General features: G+C 29.3%; 1 protein-coding gene across 1 annotated transcript in view; it reads left to right on the top strand.

The window, feature by feature from the left end:
• The window catches only part of LOC129961899 (KICSTOR complex protein SZT2-like), a 138,000-nt gene that overhangs the window by 89,168 nt on the left and 33,573 nt on the right, over window positions 1-15,259 (top strand). The window contains exons 48-55 of the mRNA XM_056075527.1: window positions 2,273-2,454; window positions 2,813-2,948; window positions 3,320-3,555; window positions 4,999-5,196; window positions 5,721-5,994; window positions 6,442-6,503; window positions 11,446-11,622; window positions 13,457-13,713. Of these exons, the coding sequence (XP_055931502.1) occupies window positions 2,273-2,454; window positions 2,813-2,948; window positions 3,320-3,555; window positions 4,999-5,196; window positions 5,721-5,994; window positions 6,442-6,503; window positions 11,446-11,622; window positions 13,457-13,713 (1,522 nt within the window). The remainder of the gene's footprint in view (window positions 1-2,272; window positions 2,455-2,812; window positions 2,949-3,319; window positions 3,556-4,998; window positions 5,197-5,720; window positions 5,995-6,441; window positions 6,504-11,445; window positions 11,623-13,456; window positions 13,714-15,259) is intronic.

Genomic DNA, 15,259 nt, shown 5'->3' on the forward strand with positions numbered 1-15,259 from the left:
ATGATAAAACGAAATTGGACTGGTCAGATAAAGCGGAAGAAGAATTCCAAAATTGTAAACAATTAATTGCAAATGCTGTTTTATTGGCACATCCAAAATCAGATGCCACATTAATTTTACAAGTCGACGCTTCAGACTTTGCCATCGGAGGGTCATTGTCTCAATTAGTAGATGAAGAATTGCAACCACTCGCATTCTTTTCTCGGAAACTCTCCCCAGCAGAAAGAAACTATAGCGCTTACGACAGAGAGTTATTAGCAGCTTATGCTTCCATCAAACACTTTAGGCATATGCTTGAAGCTAGAAATTTCTCTTTGTTTACGGATCATAAGCCGTTAACTTACGCTTTCCAACAACGCTTGGACAAATGCTCTCCGAGACAGGCTAGACAATTAGATTTTATATCTCAGTTTACCACCGATATTCGCCACATAAAAGGCTCTGAGAATATATTAGCAGATGCACTTTCGAGGATAAACGCTATAAACATGCCAAATCCCATAGATTATAACGAAATTGCACAAGCACAACAAATTGATTCTGAATTAAAAAACATTACAATTCTGAAACATTACAATTTAAAAGAATTGCTTTTCCAAATTGCGAAACTCCCATTTATTGTGATGTATCAACAGGTACAGCTCGACCTTATATTCCTGAATCATTTCGTCAACAAATTTTTGCATCACTACATAATTTATCTCATTCTAGCATTCGCAGCACTTCAAAATTAATCCGATCGCGTTTTATTTGGCCTTTCATTCGGAAAGACTGCAATAATTGGGCTAAACATTGCATCCCGTGTCAAAAATCGAAGGTAATTCGCCTTACTAAAACCCCAGTAGGAAAATTTGTAGACCAATCACAGAGGTTCGAACATGTGCACCTGGACCTTGTAGGCCCTCTACCTCTTTCTCAAGGAAACTATTATTGTTTAACAATGATAGATAGGTTCACGAGATGGCCAGAAGCCGTACCAATTCCAGACATGACAGCACAGACAGTAGCACAAAAATTTTTTAAGCACTGGATAGCCAGATTTGGTTGTCCTGTAAGAATCACTACTGACCAAGGCAGACAGTTTGAGAGTGACTTATTCCATGCTCTCTCTCAACTACTAGGAATTAAAAGGATAAGATCTTCTCCTTATCATCCTCAAGCCAATGGCTTGATCGAAGTGTTCCACCGCCCATTAAAGGCAGCTTTGAAAGCCTACAACACAGATCAGTGGTCTGCAGCACTGCCCACCTTGTTACTCGGATTCCGGTCCGTCTTCAAAGAGGGTCTGCAAGCGACGACAGCTGAGCTGGTATATGGCAAGTCTCTGAGACTACCAGGAGAATTTTTCGATCCAACACCTGGAGACGCATCACCCAAGCAGCTCGTGGAGGACTTAAAACGTCATTTTGCAACGATGAGACCAGTTCCAACGTCCTGTCATGGACAAAGAACTATCTTTGTACATCCTCACCTCAACGAGTGTTCACATGTATTTGTGAGACATGACGGTGTACACAAACCCCTACAAACACCATGTGATGGACCGTACAAAGTTCTTGTCAGGCGACAAAAAACGTTTGATCTCGACATCAAGGGAACTTCGCATACCATTTCTATAGACCGTCTGAAACTTGCTTTTATAATTCCTCTTGAGTATTCAAGCATACCACCAGCCAAGCAAGAAGCAAGTTCCACTACTAAGTGTACCAAAACACTTCCAGCTGAGACATCCATCGTCGTTCCAGCAAGGCAAACAACTCGCTCAGGGCGACAAGTTCGACCCCCACGTCGTTATGTCCATTTCCAATGAGACTGCGGAGGGAGTGTGTAGCGGCCAAACCGGCGATAAATGACTGTTTGTTTCTCCAACTGGCGATAAGCATCAATCATACTTACGGAGAGGAACTTTGCTCTCCAACAAATACGAGTGACTGACTTCCTGCCTTCGCCAGCTGGCTTAGAACTTCTGCCTCATGCTGGTCGATGGAATTACGGCCAATGTATCATGATTTATATTTGTTAATTTAATTTGTAATTAAAATTTATTTTTGTTATTTACATGGCTGGCAGTTTTCATTAAGTAAAAATGTTTTAATACTTTAATTTAAAGTAAATTTGGCAATGCGTGTTAAACCACGCACCAAAAGTACTTTCTATTTTTAATAGTTTATAAATTTTATGCTTAGTATTAGTTGTGTTGTTCAAAATTTGACTATATTCTTTTTAATTGTAAAAAATTATTGTATCAATGAAAATTTCACCTCTTTTGCAGGTTGTTCAAATCTTGCTAGAAGTATCCAGAATTTACCTTCAAGACATTGCATCAATTATGTGTTGAAGGAAATTACTAAAATAGTGAAACATTTCTTGAGGGATTTAGCACCAAGAGTATACATAAAAACCACTGACTCCCTTTTGGGAAATATAGAATTTGTTCCATATGATCCAACTGATGTAAGTTTTTAAAATTGGTTTATATAAGTTTAAAATAGTTTCATGTCATAATTCTATGTAATAATTTTATTTTTTTTATTCTAAAATTTTAGGATATATATGCACTTAGAATTAAATTTCATTTTTATAGATTTCATAAAATAAAATAGAAAAGTTGTGCATTTTTTTAAATTATTAATAAAAATAGATATTAATTTTCTCATTCTACTACTATTCTTTTTTCTGTTTACATAAGATATCTCATATTATTTGTAGTAGATAAATATAAATTGCTATTGGTTATTTATGATAGAATGCAAGATTGTGTTTTTAACAACAATATCTCTCTTCTCTTTCTTTCTCTTTTAAATATTTATAGCCAAATTCTAGTGGTAATGAAGCAAGTATACCGGGAGCTGTTAATGATTTTATTATGATTGGAAGAAATGAAAGACAATGGAGATCATATATGGGTCTTGATGATTTTGCAAAATTCCATGAGATTTGTTTAGAAGGTAAGTACTAATTTATATTATATATTCATTTCTGTATTTAGCAAATTAAAACTGTGGTGTTATCACCGCAATATCTTTTAATTGAATGCTTTCACAATGTAATAGATCAAATCTCTATTTGTCTTTACTTAATATAGTAGTGCATTTTTTTTTTTTTTTAATTGTGAAACTTTTTAAATCTTTTCGCTATAGTACATTCTATTTGCTATATATATAAATATAATATACAGTCTAAGTGAATTGTGTAATTTTGACTTTTTGTGAATAGAAACAACAATTTTTTAAAAAATATTTTTGGTATAAGTAAAAATATAATAGTTCTGAACTAATAGTTAAGTTGATAATAAAAATTGTTCTTTTTATATGACTAGGTGTGAAGTCATATCAGAAACATTTGACTCATATATGTGATCATCGAAATACTGAAAACTTTCCAGAATCAATACCAAGTTCTCCTACTTTTGTAAACAAATCTGCTTCTTCTGTCACCTCCAGTAGTCCTAATTTGAAGGGGTCAAGTATTCGTTCTTCAGAAGTTCAAAATTCTCTCGTGCCAATTTTTGTTCCACGTCAAAGATTACTTTTAATTTATGTTGAGGATAAGAAGGTGAGTTATTGATGCTCACTATTTTGCAATTAGAGACTTGGGGGTGGGCTCCCACTCTTTATTATTTCACCCTATCTTAACCTCTTTTTTCTAGTTATAGTTGATAAACATCATAAAAATTAAAGCAATATTACAAACCTTATTCAATTGATTTTTTTTATTGAATGCCCTGTGGATATGTGTTATTTTGCCATTTTTGATTTCTATTTATACCTGTTAAATCTAAAAGAACATGTTTTTTTTTCCAAGTCTAATTATTATTGCATATGCAATTATTATTTTTGTGTAAATTAGGAATTGATAATTTCTAATTACAAAATCTAGATAAATGTTTTCTAGTCTTAAGATATAAAAGTATAAATATCATTAGCAAGGCTTAGTTTTTCAATTTTTTAAAAATAAAATTTGCAGTATTTAAAAAAAAAATAATCTTTTTTCCTCACTCAGAATACCTCTTATTTATCTTCTATTACTATGACCCATAATTTCAAATTTGACTTTTATAATGTACAATAGTGTAATATTTATTTTAATTTGTATTCTTGTAAATTATTATCTACAATATTATTTGGTTTTCCAAACAATATCTATATCTTGGCATTTATCTTCTAATTTTTCAATGTTAAAATAAAATGCATTCTTTGCTTGAGAAAAATCATTTTTTTTTAACCTTAATGTTTTACTAATAAAATATGCAATTGAACTGAGAAATGAAGATGCAAATTTTTGTAGAATTAAATCGCACATATATCATTAATTCAGCCATATTTTTCTGTTTAAGCTCTTCCAGTCTATTTAGGAAACATAAAAGCCGTGTATTTAGAAAGTGTATTTTCTTGTTTAGTCTATTTTTTAATTTTCCTGTGACAGTTTTCTGTAATGTTTTTATAAATAGCAAAACATTCTTTGATACAAGGTCTCTATATAGACGTTCACTGTCATTTTCAATCGGTCAGAAAAAGGTAATTGTAAATATAAGATAAATTCTAATATGAGTAAGAATATGTGTAATATTTTAAACTATAGATGTGATATTAAACATTAAATTTTTTTTTTCATTTCATTTTATTTTTGCAGTTTTAAATATTATTAGAATTAATATTCATATTTAATAGTTTTAAATTGTGTTTGCAAAAATAAACGACTGTTGGGAAAATGGTTAATAGTCTTATTTTAACTACAAATATTTTGTAGCTATATAATGTTTGTTTATTGCTAATGACTATTTTCTTCTTTTCATAATACTTCTAATGTGCTAGGAGTTTAGCAGTCATAGTATGTAAGATAAAGTCTCTCATAAGTATTCATATATTATTGTTAAGTTTTAATACTCTCAAAACTTACAAATATTCTTTTTCTAATTTTACTTTTGTTTCAAAGTTGAATATATATATCTTATTTTTCTTATTTTAGAGTTTTTGTCTAATTAAAATATGTTTTTAGATGACTATTTATCTCTACAATTGGGCCCAAGATGTGACTATAAATATTATTGAAAGCATAACAAGATTAAATAAGTGGCATCATCATCGAAATTCCTTGTTGAACAACATTATTTTGCAGAAACTAGGTCTGTTTCAAGGTGTTGAAATGTTGCGTCGTTCTGATGTAGAAAAAAGTAGCAAGGATTCTAAGAGCAGTGTTCGTTATTTTATTTTGTTTTATTAGTGTTTTTTACATAATGATTATTAAAAAAACTTTAAAGAACATTGGAAATGAAATTAGTTTATATATATTTTTTTAATTTAATTTAGTTTTTTAAAAAATAATTTAGTAAATTTTTATTTAATTACTAATAAAGTTGTAAATTTATTATTTAGTATTTTATTTAAATATGTTTTTAGCATTAACATAAAATCTATGTTAAATCATTTACTCTTAATATCTGAAAGAGACATTTTATCAGTATACATTTTTGTTTCATTTTATCTTATCCTAAGACACAGTTTTATATTTTGAATATGAAACAACTTCTTTATTTAAAAAAAAAAAAAAAGCTGAATAATTTATATCTTTTGAAAATTTTTTAATATAATTATTGGATAATTTTTCTAGTTGTAATTTTTTTTAAATGAATTGATTCTCTTAATTCACAAATGCAAAACATTTTTTGGGACAATAAATAAACAATGTGGAAAATGTTTTTTTCTCTCCTGTTGTCACAGGTTTTGAAAGGAACAGTTGATGAACCTGTCCAGTCTACTTTAGCTTATGTTGAACAACTTGTTCGTTCTCATGCCTTTGTTTCAAAAGATAGCCAAAGCAGTACCACCTCAAGCAAATCCTTGGCTGCATCTTTTAAATCTTCTTATATTGTTCGAACTTTAAAAAACATTCGGCCTCGAGTGCCTTTCCACTTGAGTCCAAGTGCCAACATGAAAGATCCAGTGATGGCTCATGGTTTCCAATACCTCGAAGCTATTGTTCCACATAGAAGAGGTGTGTTATTTTTCTTTGGGATAAAATTGAATAATATTTTATTACATAGAAGATTACAGTGTTACTATACTTCAAAGATTTCCATAAATATTTATCACTTAATTTATAAATAAATTTTATATTTCCTGGTGTGTGTGTGTGTGTGTGTGTGTGTGTGCGTGATGGTGATAAATAATTCTTTATAAAAATAGATATTTATATATTATAGAAAAATTATGTTGCATAAAAAATAGAATATGCATGAATCTGACTAAAAAAGGGGGATTTGAAATGTAAAAGATTTTTTCTTATTTTTTTACAAGAAAAGTTTTTTTTATCATTGAATTTACACTAAATGCTATTATGTTTATAAATAGAAGCATCAGTATTTTTACATTATCACAGTTATATATGATTTAAAAGATATGTACAATTTTTTTGTTAGAACTTATAATTTTTCCTTTTTAGATTTGCAACTTCTGTTTAACTTATGGCAAACAAGAGGGGCAAATGTTAATTACCAAGCATTTGTAAGTAATTTGTTTATAAAATTTCTATCAATTTTTTAAAAAATTAATTTACAGATAGCCTAAGATAGAGACCATCCATATTTCTGTGCCTGCACCAGGCTGTGGAAGATTTATTTTTTCATTCCTAAAGGATCAAAATTTCGATTCTGTAGTATCGTCAGAGTTATATTTGAAAAGCTCCTTCAATTCTGAAGAACAACTCTCATGCATCTAGCTTATAAAGGGTTATGATTCAAATTGTGCTGGCTGTTTTACGTCTGTTAACAAGTTTATTATTTGCTTTACTTTTCTATTCTATATTCTTATATAAAAATGCATAATAAAAAAATCATCTTTTGCATTATTTATAGTATAGCAATGAAAATTTGATGTATTGTAATTCTTTAATGCATTGTTTTTAGAATGAATTGCAATTGAAACTAGGTTTAGCCAAAGCAGTTTAGGTACAGTAAAGTTGATTAAATTAAAATGTGAAGTTACAATAGAAAAGTGATTAACCCAAATGTCTAGTTTATTGCATATATATAAATATATAAATTTTCCCCGAAAGTTTTTGTTTGCTTTTTTCCAAAACGTCAAGTTATCAGCATAATTTGCGAAGACGGTTTTGCATACTGTGGGAAAAGGCAGTTTAATTAAAGCCCAGCTCCTGTTATTGTTATAATTGCAAGGCTTTAATGAATCTCTTTTCTGTAAAAAGATACATATGGAGCTATTCTCCTCCCTTTTCTTTTTTTCTCCTTCGAACGTCAAATCAATCATATGTGGTGTTACGAAAACAAAAGTAGGAATTTTGAGTATTTACTACTTAAATTGACTATAAAATATTAATCCATTATTGTAATTTCAAAACAATTTATTTTAATTAAATATTTTACAATAGTAATTTTTTCCGACTATTCGGAGTTTTAATAATGAAGTATCGAACATTGTTACTAATATTTATTCATAACATTTTTTTTTTTTGTTTATTTTTAACCAATTATGTCTATGGATTTACTCAATTCTTCATATGGTCGAATGTTATGACGGCATGAAATGGATGTTATTGCTGCTATTTTCTTTTAACATTTTCTTTTATTTTGTGTTCATTTAAAATTCCCTATACATTCAACAAAATGCTCTATAATTTAAAAATAATATTAAAGGAATTAATTTGTTTGATACATTATAGGTACACATTTCTCTTGTAATTTTCCCAGAATATTTTTAAAAATAAGAATTGCGGCATTTTTCTTTTACGTTTTAATATATAGGGTGGTCCAAAAAAAACTTCCCCTATATATGAAAACCTAGCGGGCTATCCGCTCAACCAATCGAACCAAAATTTCAGACATGGTTGTTTGAAGGTATGCTCTGAAGATTGTGATGATTTTAAACAACACTGGGTTCACGGTACGGTTACAGTGAGATAATTTTGAAATTTTCGAATGGCAACACCCACTTTTTCCTTCCGCAAATTGATCAGCGTATTGAAAAACCACAAATGGCGTTGGAACGATTAGCGTGTGACGAAAATTGCCGCCGTAAAGCATATGCAAAGAAGAGCATTATAAAGGACTAATGACAACACAGAGAGGAAAGAGAAAAAAAGTTTTTATTGGAATGGAAAGTTATAATTACAAGTTTTCAACGTGTTCATCTTCGCAGGCGACAACGCATTGCATTCGGGAGATTGTGGACAACAATGCCGAACGTAACAGGAAAGGAGGAATCTGCATAACTTCACGTGTTATCGCATCTTGCAATTCTTACACAGTTGCAGAATTCCGTTATTCCTGAATTGCAGCAACGAAATGTCATTAGGGACATTGTATGGATGCAAGATGGGGCTCCTCCACACGTCGCCCAATGTGTTCGACCAGTGCTGCAACAACACTTTGCTGATAGAGTCATCTCTAGTAACTTTGCAGTTTCGTGGCCACCGCGATCCCCCGACTCTGGTTCTGGTTATCGGTCTGGATTTCTGGTTCTGGGGTTATCGGAAATCTAAGGTGTACACGCCTGGTCCACGAGATGTGTCAGAATTGCGAGATGTGTTGATCTCTGCGTTGTCAATAGTCCTTTATAATGCTCTTTTTTGCATATGCTTTACGGCGGCAATTTTCGCCACACGCTAATCGTTCCAACGCCATTTGTGGTTTTTCAATACGCTGATCAATTTGCGGAAGGAAAAAGTGGGTGTTGCCATTTGAAAATTTCAAAATTCTCTCACTGTAACCGTAACCGTGAACCCAGTGTTGTTTAGAATCATCACAATCTCCTGCGCATACCTTCAAACAACCATGTCTGAAATTTTGGTTCGATTGGTTGAGCGGATAGGCCGCTAGGGTTTCATATATAGAAGTTTTTTTTGGACCACCCTGTATATGAAAGTGTTTGCCACAAAAATTTAAAAACTCATTCATGCTATTTTTTTTTTTTTAAATTTATCTTCCTAAAACATTTTTTTTTTTTTTTATGATATAAAGAAAAAAAAAAAATGGTTGAGTATAAACCGATTTCCCACATTTTTCTCTGTTTTATGGATTAAGCATTCAGCCAGCATTCAAGCAGTTTTATTTTATTATAGCTGGTTTGCTAAAAGTCAAAGCAATTTTGATAGCATTGAAGAATTTTCCTTATTTTGATGCAAAGATTTCATTTTGTATTAATAAAGAATTTTTTTTTTCTGTTAGTAAAATTATTGTTCAGTTCTGATTGGCGTATTGGTAAACAGTATGGGTAGGGAAGATACTATTGGAAGGAAAAAAAATCATTTCATTCTAAGCACTCTGCCAATTTGCATATGGTTTGGTACAGCAGTTTTTGGAAGTAAATTTGACAAACAATTTTAAGATATGGCATGGTAGCTTAGGTTGGTCTATATGGACATGTATCTTCTAGTGTTGGTTAATATATTTGAAAAAAAAAAAAAAAGACTAAGGGAATGGTTTTACACAATTGAAATTCAATAAGTAAAAATGTTTTCTTTGTCTGAGCATTAAATTTTTTTACATTGATATTAGTTAAAAGAGTAGACTAGTTTTTCAATACAATTAAGAACTTATTATGCAATTATTAAATAAAATAAAATAAAATAAAACAACATCGTTTTGAGGATATTAGATACAACCGAAAAAAGGCAGAAATTTCTTTTAAAAGGCCCGGAAATGTTATGGAAAAATCAGGAAAATTCAAACAGCAGAATTGATGGGTACCTACTGTAACTACAATTCAGGTAATTTGTAATTCAGTCCATACATGAAACTATTTTAATTATCAGCCAAAGCATTAAAATAAAATTATTAGAAGTGTTAGATTGTATGAAGCTATATCGAACTTTCGAATTCATGAAATAAGTGCTATTTCAAACAGTTCAATGCAAGGAAAAGACAACTTGATATTAAAGAATTCAAATTCAGAAAGAACAAAATAAAACCAGAAAGTAATGAATGAATGAAATTCTTTAATTTTCATTTAATTTCAAAAGAAAGAATCATTTAGTTTTTTTTATGTCCAAAAACATTTAATGAAATATGCTATCTTTCTTTTCATGACAGTATGTTCGATAAAGTTCTAGCAGAATAAATTTCAAAACTATTTTCTGTAGTCAATAGGATGAGAGTGAGTGTCATCTTAATTGCTTCATGACTTTCTTTACTTTAATAATTAATTTGAAAATTCTATTGTTTCAGTTATTGGGTAGTAAAACAGGAAATAAGTAAAACAAACTTTTCAACTTAATCTTTTAGATATGTATTTTTAAAAAAAAAATTTCTTCCATATGGAACAGATTTATTTTGGTGTTATATGGGTTAGTAATTGTGATGAAGAAATTTGACCAATTCACTTCAGATTTGATGGTAATTTACAAGTAATCAAGTGAAATTCCACTCTTACAAATCAGGCAGATATATTAGAAGTTTCCAGGCATGATAGCAATTCTGAAACAACAACAAAATATAAAATAATTTATAATAAATTAGAATATAGAAAATATGAATTTTAAAAATACAAAATAATATATATATATATATATATATATATATATATATATATATATATATATATATATATAATTTTAAGTTAGACATATCATGGACAGTAAAATGTTTTTTAAAATTATAAGATAGATTTTACAATAAAAGGGCATAAAAATAATGTAATAATATAAATAAAAGATATTTTAAAAAATTATAATAAGAGTGCAACATATCTGTAAATAATTTAGCATTATCTAACATGGTAAACCTATGGATTATATATATATATATATAATTATTTCAGTGATGTACATATTATTAAGGGCAGGAACCAGTAATTAGAACTGCAAAGCAAAAAATAAATAAATCAAAATAGAAATAAGCTTAATAAGAAAAAAAACTACTATTACAAACTAAAGAAGAGTAATATTTTTACAATCGAGGACATGTATAAGAGGTCATAAAACATATTTTTATTTAGGGTAGTAAATATAATCAACAATAAATGATTATTATATTTTGAAACTTAGAAAGATCTGGTACAAAATTTGCACAAATAAAAAAATTAAACATTCTGATTTTGTTTTTTTTATTCCTAATTAGATAAGATCTTAATTTATTCAGTATCCATATTAAGAAGGATGAAAAAAGAGAAACAAGTTCAATTAGAAATATTAAATGTATCATACTTTAAAAAACGTATTCATAAAAGAAATATATATATTATTGGAATATATGTGACAAAGAATTTGCATGATAAATGTTATATTTATCAAATGAGTTAGATCCATCACTTTATATTTAGATTATGTATGATAAATGGCAGCTGTCAAATGTATCCAAGGGGCATATAGAAAATTCCATAACTCCCTGTTCCATACCCTTCTGTTGTATAATTCCAAATAAAATAAATTCTATACATAATCAGATTCTCTATAAGGACAATACTATCTAACTGATGAAAATTTTTATTTTAGGATCGAGTATTTCAGGATCTGAAACGGCAGGCTCGTCTTAGTCATTATTGCTTAACACCACTCCTTTTCAGCCCATCCTGGCGGCATAAAGTTGCTCCAATTCGTGATCATGCCCTAGAACCTCTGGATCTACTAATAAGTTCAATGGAGCGAGCTCCTGAAATTGCAGTTAGCAGTGTAAGTGATTTAACTTCTCATTTTAGATTTTTTGAATATTATTGTTTGAATAATATTCAGAAAATCTGAAAATTTATGTTAATAATAACCTGAACTGATTATTTGTTAACTTGAATTAGCCATGAATTTTGTTTTGAGTAAGTACACAGGATGAATAAAAGTACTTTGCTGGACATGAAAAGGTGGTAGTACTCATCAAATCAAGCAGATTGTTTAATTAGTTTGTCCAACCATTAATGAAAACTACAGGGGGTAGAGGGTGCAAATAATGAAAAAAGTGAAAATGTTATTAAAATAAAAGTTATAAATTCACATTTATTAAGCCATCTTATTGCAATAAATAAATAAATACACAATGATGCAATTACCGCAGCAATACATGTCTTGCAGTGGCAAGATTCAACCACACCTAGCATAGAGTACATATGTAAACAGCGATGACCTCATTTCTGGTAGCAAAATAATTTGCAGATTCCACAGAAGTGTTCCATATGAGACTTCAGGTAAACACTCCTGCACAAATGCACAAAAGTTATGAATGCGATTTTTTTTTTTTTTTTTTTTTTTTGCCAAAATAAATAATAAATAAATTAATGTATTTATAATTTTTGCATTTGCCCCATCATATTCAACATTATGTGCTTCAACAACCTGCAGTTTTCATTTCTGATACAATTTGCTTAATTTGATGAATCATATTACCACCTTTTCAGCTTTGACTTATTTTTTAAAATTATCCTCTATATATGAGCTACTGGAAATAGAAGCAATGCAAGTCAAAAATTTTAAATTTTGAATAATTCATGCTGAAGATTTTTAGTTTATATATATTAATGCAAAAAAAAAAAAAAAAAAAAAAAAAAAAAAAAAACTTCTGAAGAAATATTATATATTGCAACTAATATTTTTTGTCATTTCCTAATAAAAATTTCTATGTGGAATTTATGAACAGAAAATACATTTGTTCAGAAATTTAAATTAATCATATTTCATATTGATAGAAATTTGAATCAGTCTAAAAAATTTTATATAAAAAAAAACTTTGCATTGTTCACTGATGTATAATAATTTTTAAAAAATGCATTTTCTTTCTACTCAAAGTAATTACTAAAGCAATTCCTGCACACATAACAAATATAGAAAAAAATCTTTTTTCTTAAAATTGGCTGAAATTTTAATCTATGAGGATTGCCTTCAAAACTTAGCTTAATCATACAAATAAGACAAAGCATTTGCAGATAGATATTTTGACAAAGATAAACGTTTTGTATAAAATTATTTAGACTGAACTTCTAAAATACGAAATTTGGAGGATGCATAAAGCTGAATTGTGTGTTTCAAGAGTAACAGTTTATTCTAATTTTGAAATTATGGCAGTAAAGCTTTATAAATTCTTTTCAACTGACAACAGGATCAAAACAAAGACATTTCTTAAGATTTAATTTATTAATAAGAAAATTTTGTTAAAAACTGAATATTAATATATGAATGTAAAGCATGGTAAGAAAGAACAGTATCACACAAACTAGAAAGAACTTATAGATAAAACTTTGATGTGGAATATTTATTTTATATTAGTCTTCATTTATTGAAACTTCACTTTCATATTTACAGATTTTTTTACAGCTTATGTGATCATTTGGAATTGTAATCTTATTTGTCTTCTAATAAGAAATCTAATTCATAATTCTAATCATAATAGGGCTCAGTTTGTAGATTAATTGTGTACTCAGCTTTTATATGATAAATTTGGGACATTGGTTACATCAATTTTGTCTGTATTTGCATAATTTTTTCATATAAATGCAGAATAATTGCATTTTGTGTTTTGCAGAGGTCCCGACATAGTTCTGGCAGCAGTTTGAAAACCAGCGAGTTTTCAAGCAGTGGAAGTAGTATGACTCGGATGAGGCGCATGAGTGGAGCTGCTGGTTATCCAGGTTCCAATCAAGGATCTCCTAAAATGAGGAGCAAAATCTCATCAGAAGAATGGCATGGTACTGTGTGTCATCACTATCTTCAAGAATATATTCAATACTTGCATACAGTTGGCTTTGTTTCACTTCAAACATCTGAAGCTGCAGAGAAAAAGTGAGTCTTGCATTTTAATCCATTTTTATGTTTATAGAACTGAAATATTAATTTTTTAATGCATTTTTATTTTATTATACTATTGATAATTTTTTTGTGAACTAAAGTCACTTATGTCCAGTTTGAAATATTTATTTGTATATGTTGGCTTCTTGCTTCTTTTTTACTTTCTCATATATGATATAAAGAGAATATATTGTAATCATCAAAAAATTTGAATCTCGGGATTTTCACGAATCTCCACATTTTAGATTCTGGAAAACACATTTTTGGCATTATTCTGTCTGTAGTAAGGCTAACTCAAAAACACTTTTAGCTAGATAGATGAAATTTAGCAGTTGGTCTGTACACCAAATTTGTAGTTTTCTAAAAAATTTTGAACAAAACAAGTCTGTTTGTCATATTATTCAAACATAAGTGGACATGATAACAATGAGGCAAAGACATCTAGATGGATAATATTTAGTACAAGATTTAACATGTATCTTGTCTATCATTATCTATCAAATTTTGAGCCAAATTCAACAAGGGATTGCTGTATGACAGTCTGTAATTTCAGAATCGTATAAATGCAATAATTGAAAAAATACGGTGAAGTAAATTTGGTGTGTAATTTTGTGACTACAGTTGTAATTTTCTTCCCAATTTTGATTTCAGTCAGTTGGGGAAAAAAAAATATATAAAACACAAATTCATCTGCATTAGAAAGTATGCAAGAAAGTTTTGGGGACTCATCCAGTTAATTATTGCACTGTTTTTTTGCCAGAATATACAAAGAAATATCTCTTAAAAGAAAAACTTCTAGTAACTATTATATAAAATAATAAAAACATTGATCATGTAGAGGAAAAATAGATTTAAATATTACTCATTATTTAAATCACTTCTTCTAATGTTTCACTTCAATATATATATATATTGCCACATTGAAAAGAGGTTGGGGACTCTCCATGGCAGAATGGTCATAGCACTGATCTCATAATCAAGAGATCGTAAGTTTGAATCCCGCTAGAGAACAATGTGATGCACAGTCTGTGTAAATATTTAATTCCTTGGTTTTATGTTTTCCTTTATTTCATGTTCCAGAAGATTCTGGACATTTCTTTAGTTTACCAGACAAGTATTCCGGACTTTTCTTACTGTTTCCAGAAAAGTATTCTGGAACTTTCCCTGCTAGTATAAAAGCAGAAGATCTGTCGGTCACTGTGATCTTGGTTCAGAGTTGAGTTAATAAATTGGTTTAGCTCTACTTCTTGTGTGTATCATTGAGTTCCACACTAAAGAACCTACGTGACAATATATATATATATATATATAAACTCTTTTCTTTTGTAAGGAAATTTAAGTACTTTTTTTCAGTATTGAAATTATTTGTGGGACACTAGACAAAAAAAAAATCTTAGCTCTATGAATCATTTGTGGTGAATATTGACTAATGGAATAGCATTATCTTTCAAGCTTTACAATGAAAGAGTCTCTATTAATAGAAAACTGCTAATTGTTTCTTTGTTATAAACATAGATATCAATTGAACTTTAACTTTATG

Source organism: Argiope bruennichi, chromosome 2 (genome assembly GCF_947563725.1).
Source record: "Argiope bruennichi chromosome 2, qqArgBrue1.1, whole genome shotgun sequence".
Classification (NCBI taxonomy): Eukaryota; Metazoa; Arthropoda; class Arachnida; order Araneae; family Araneidae; genus Argiope; species Argiope bruennichi.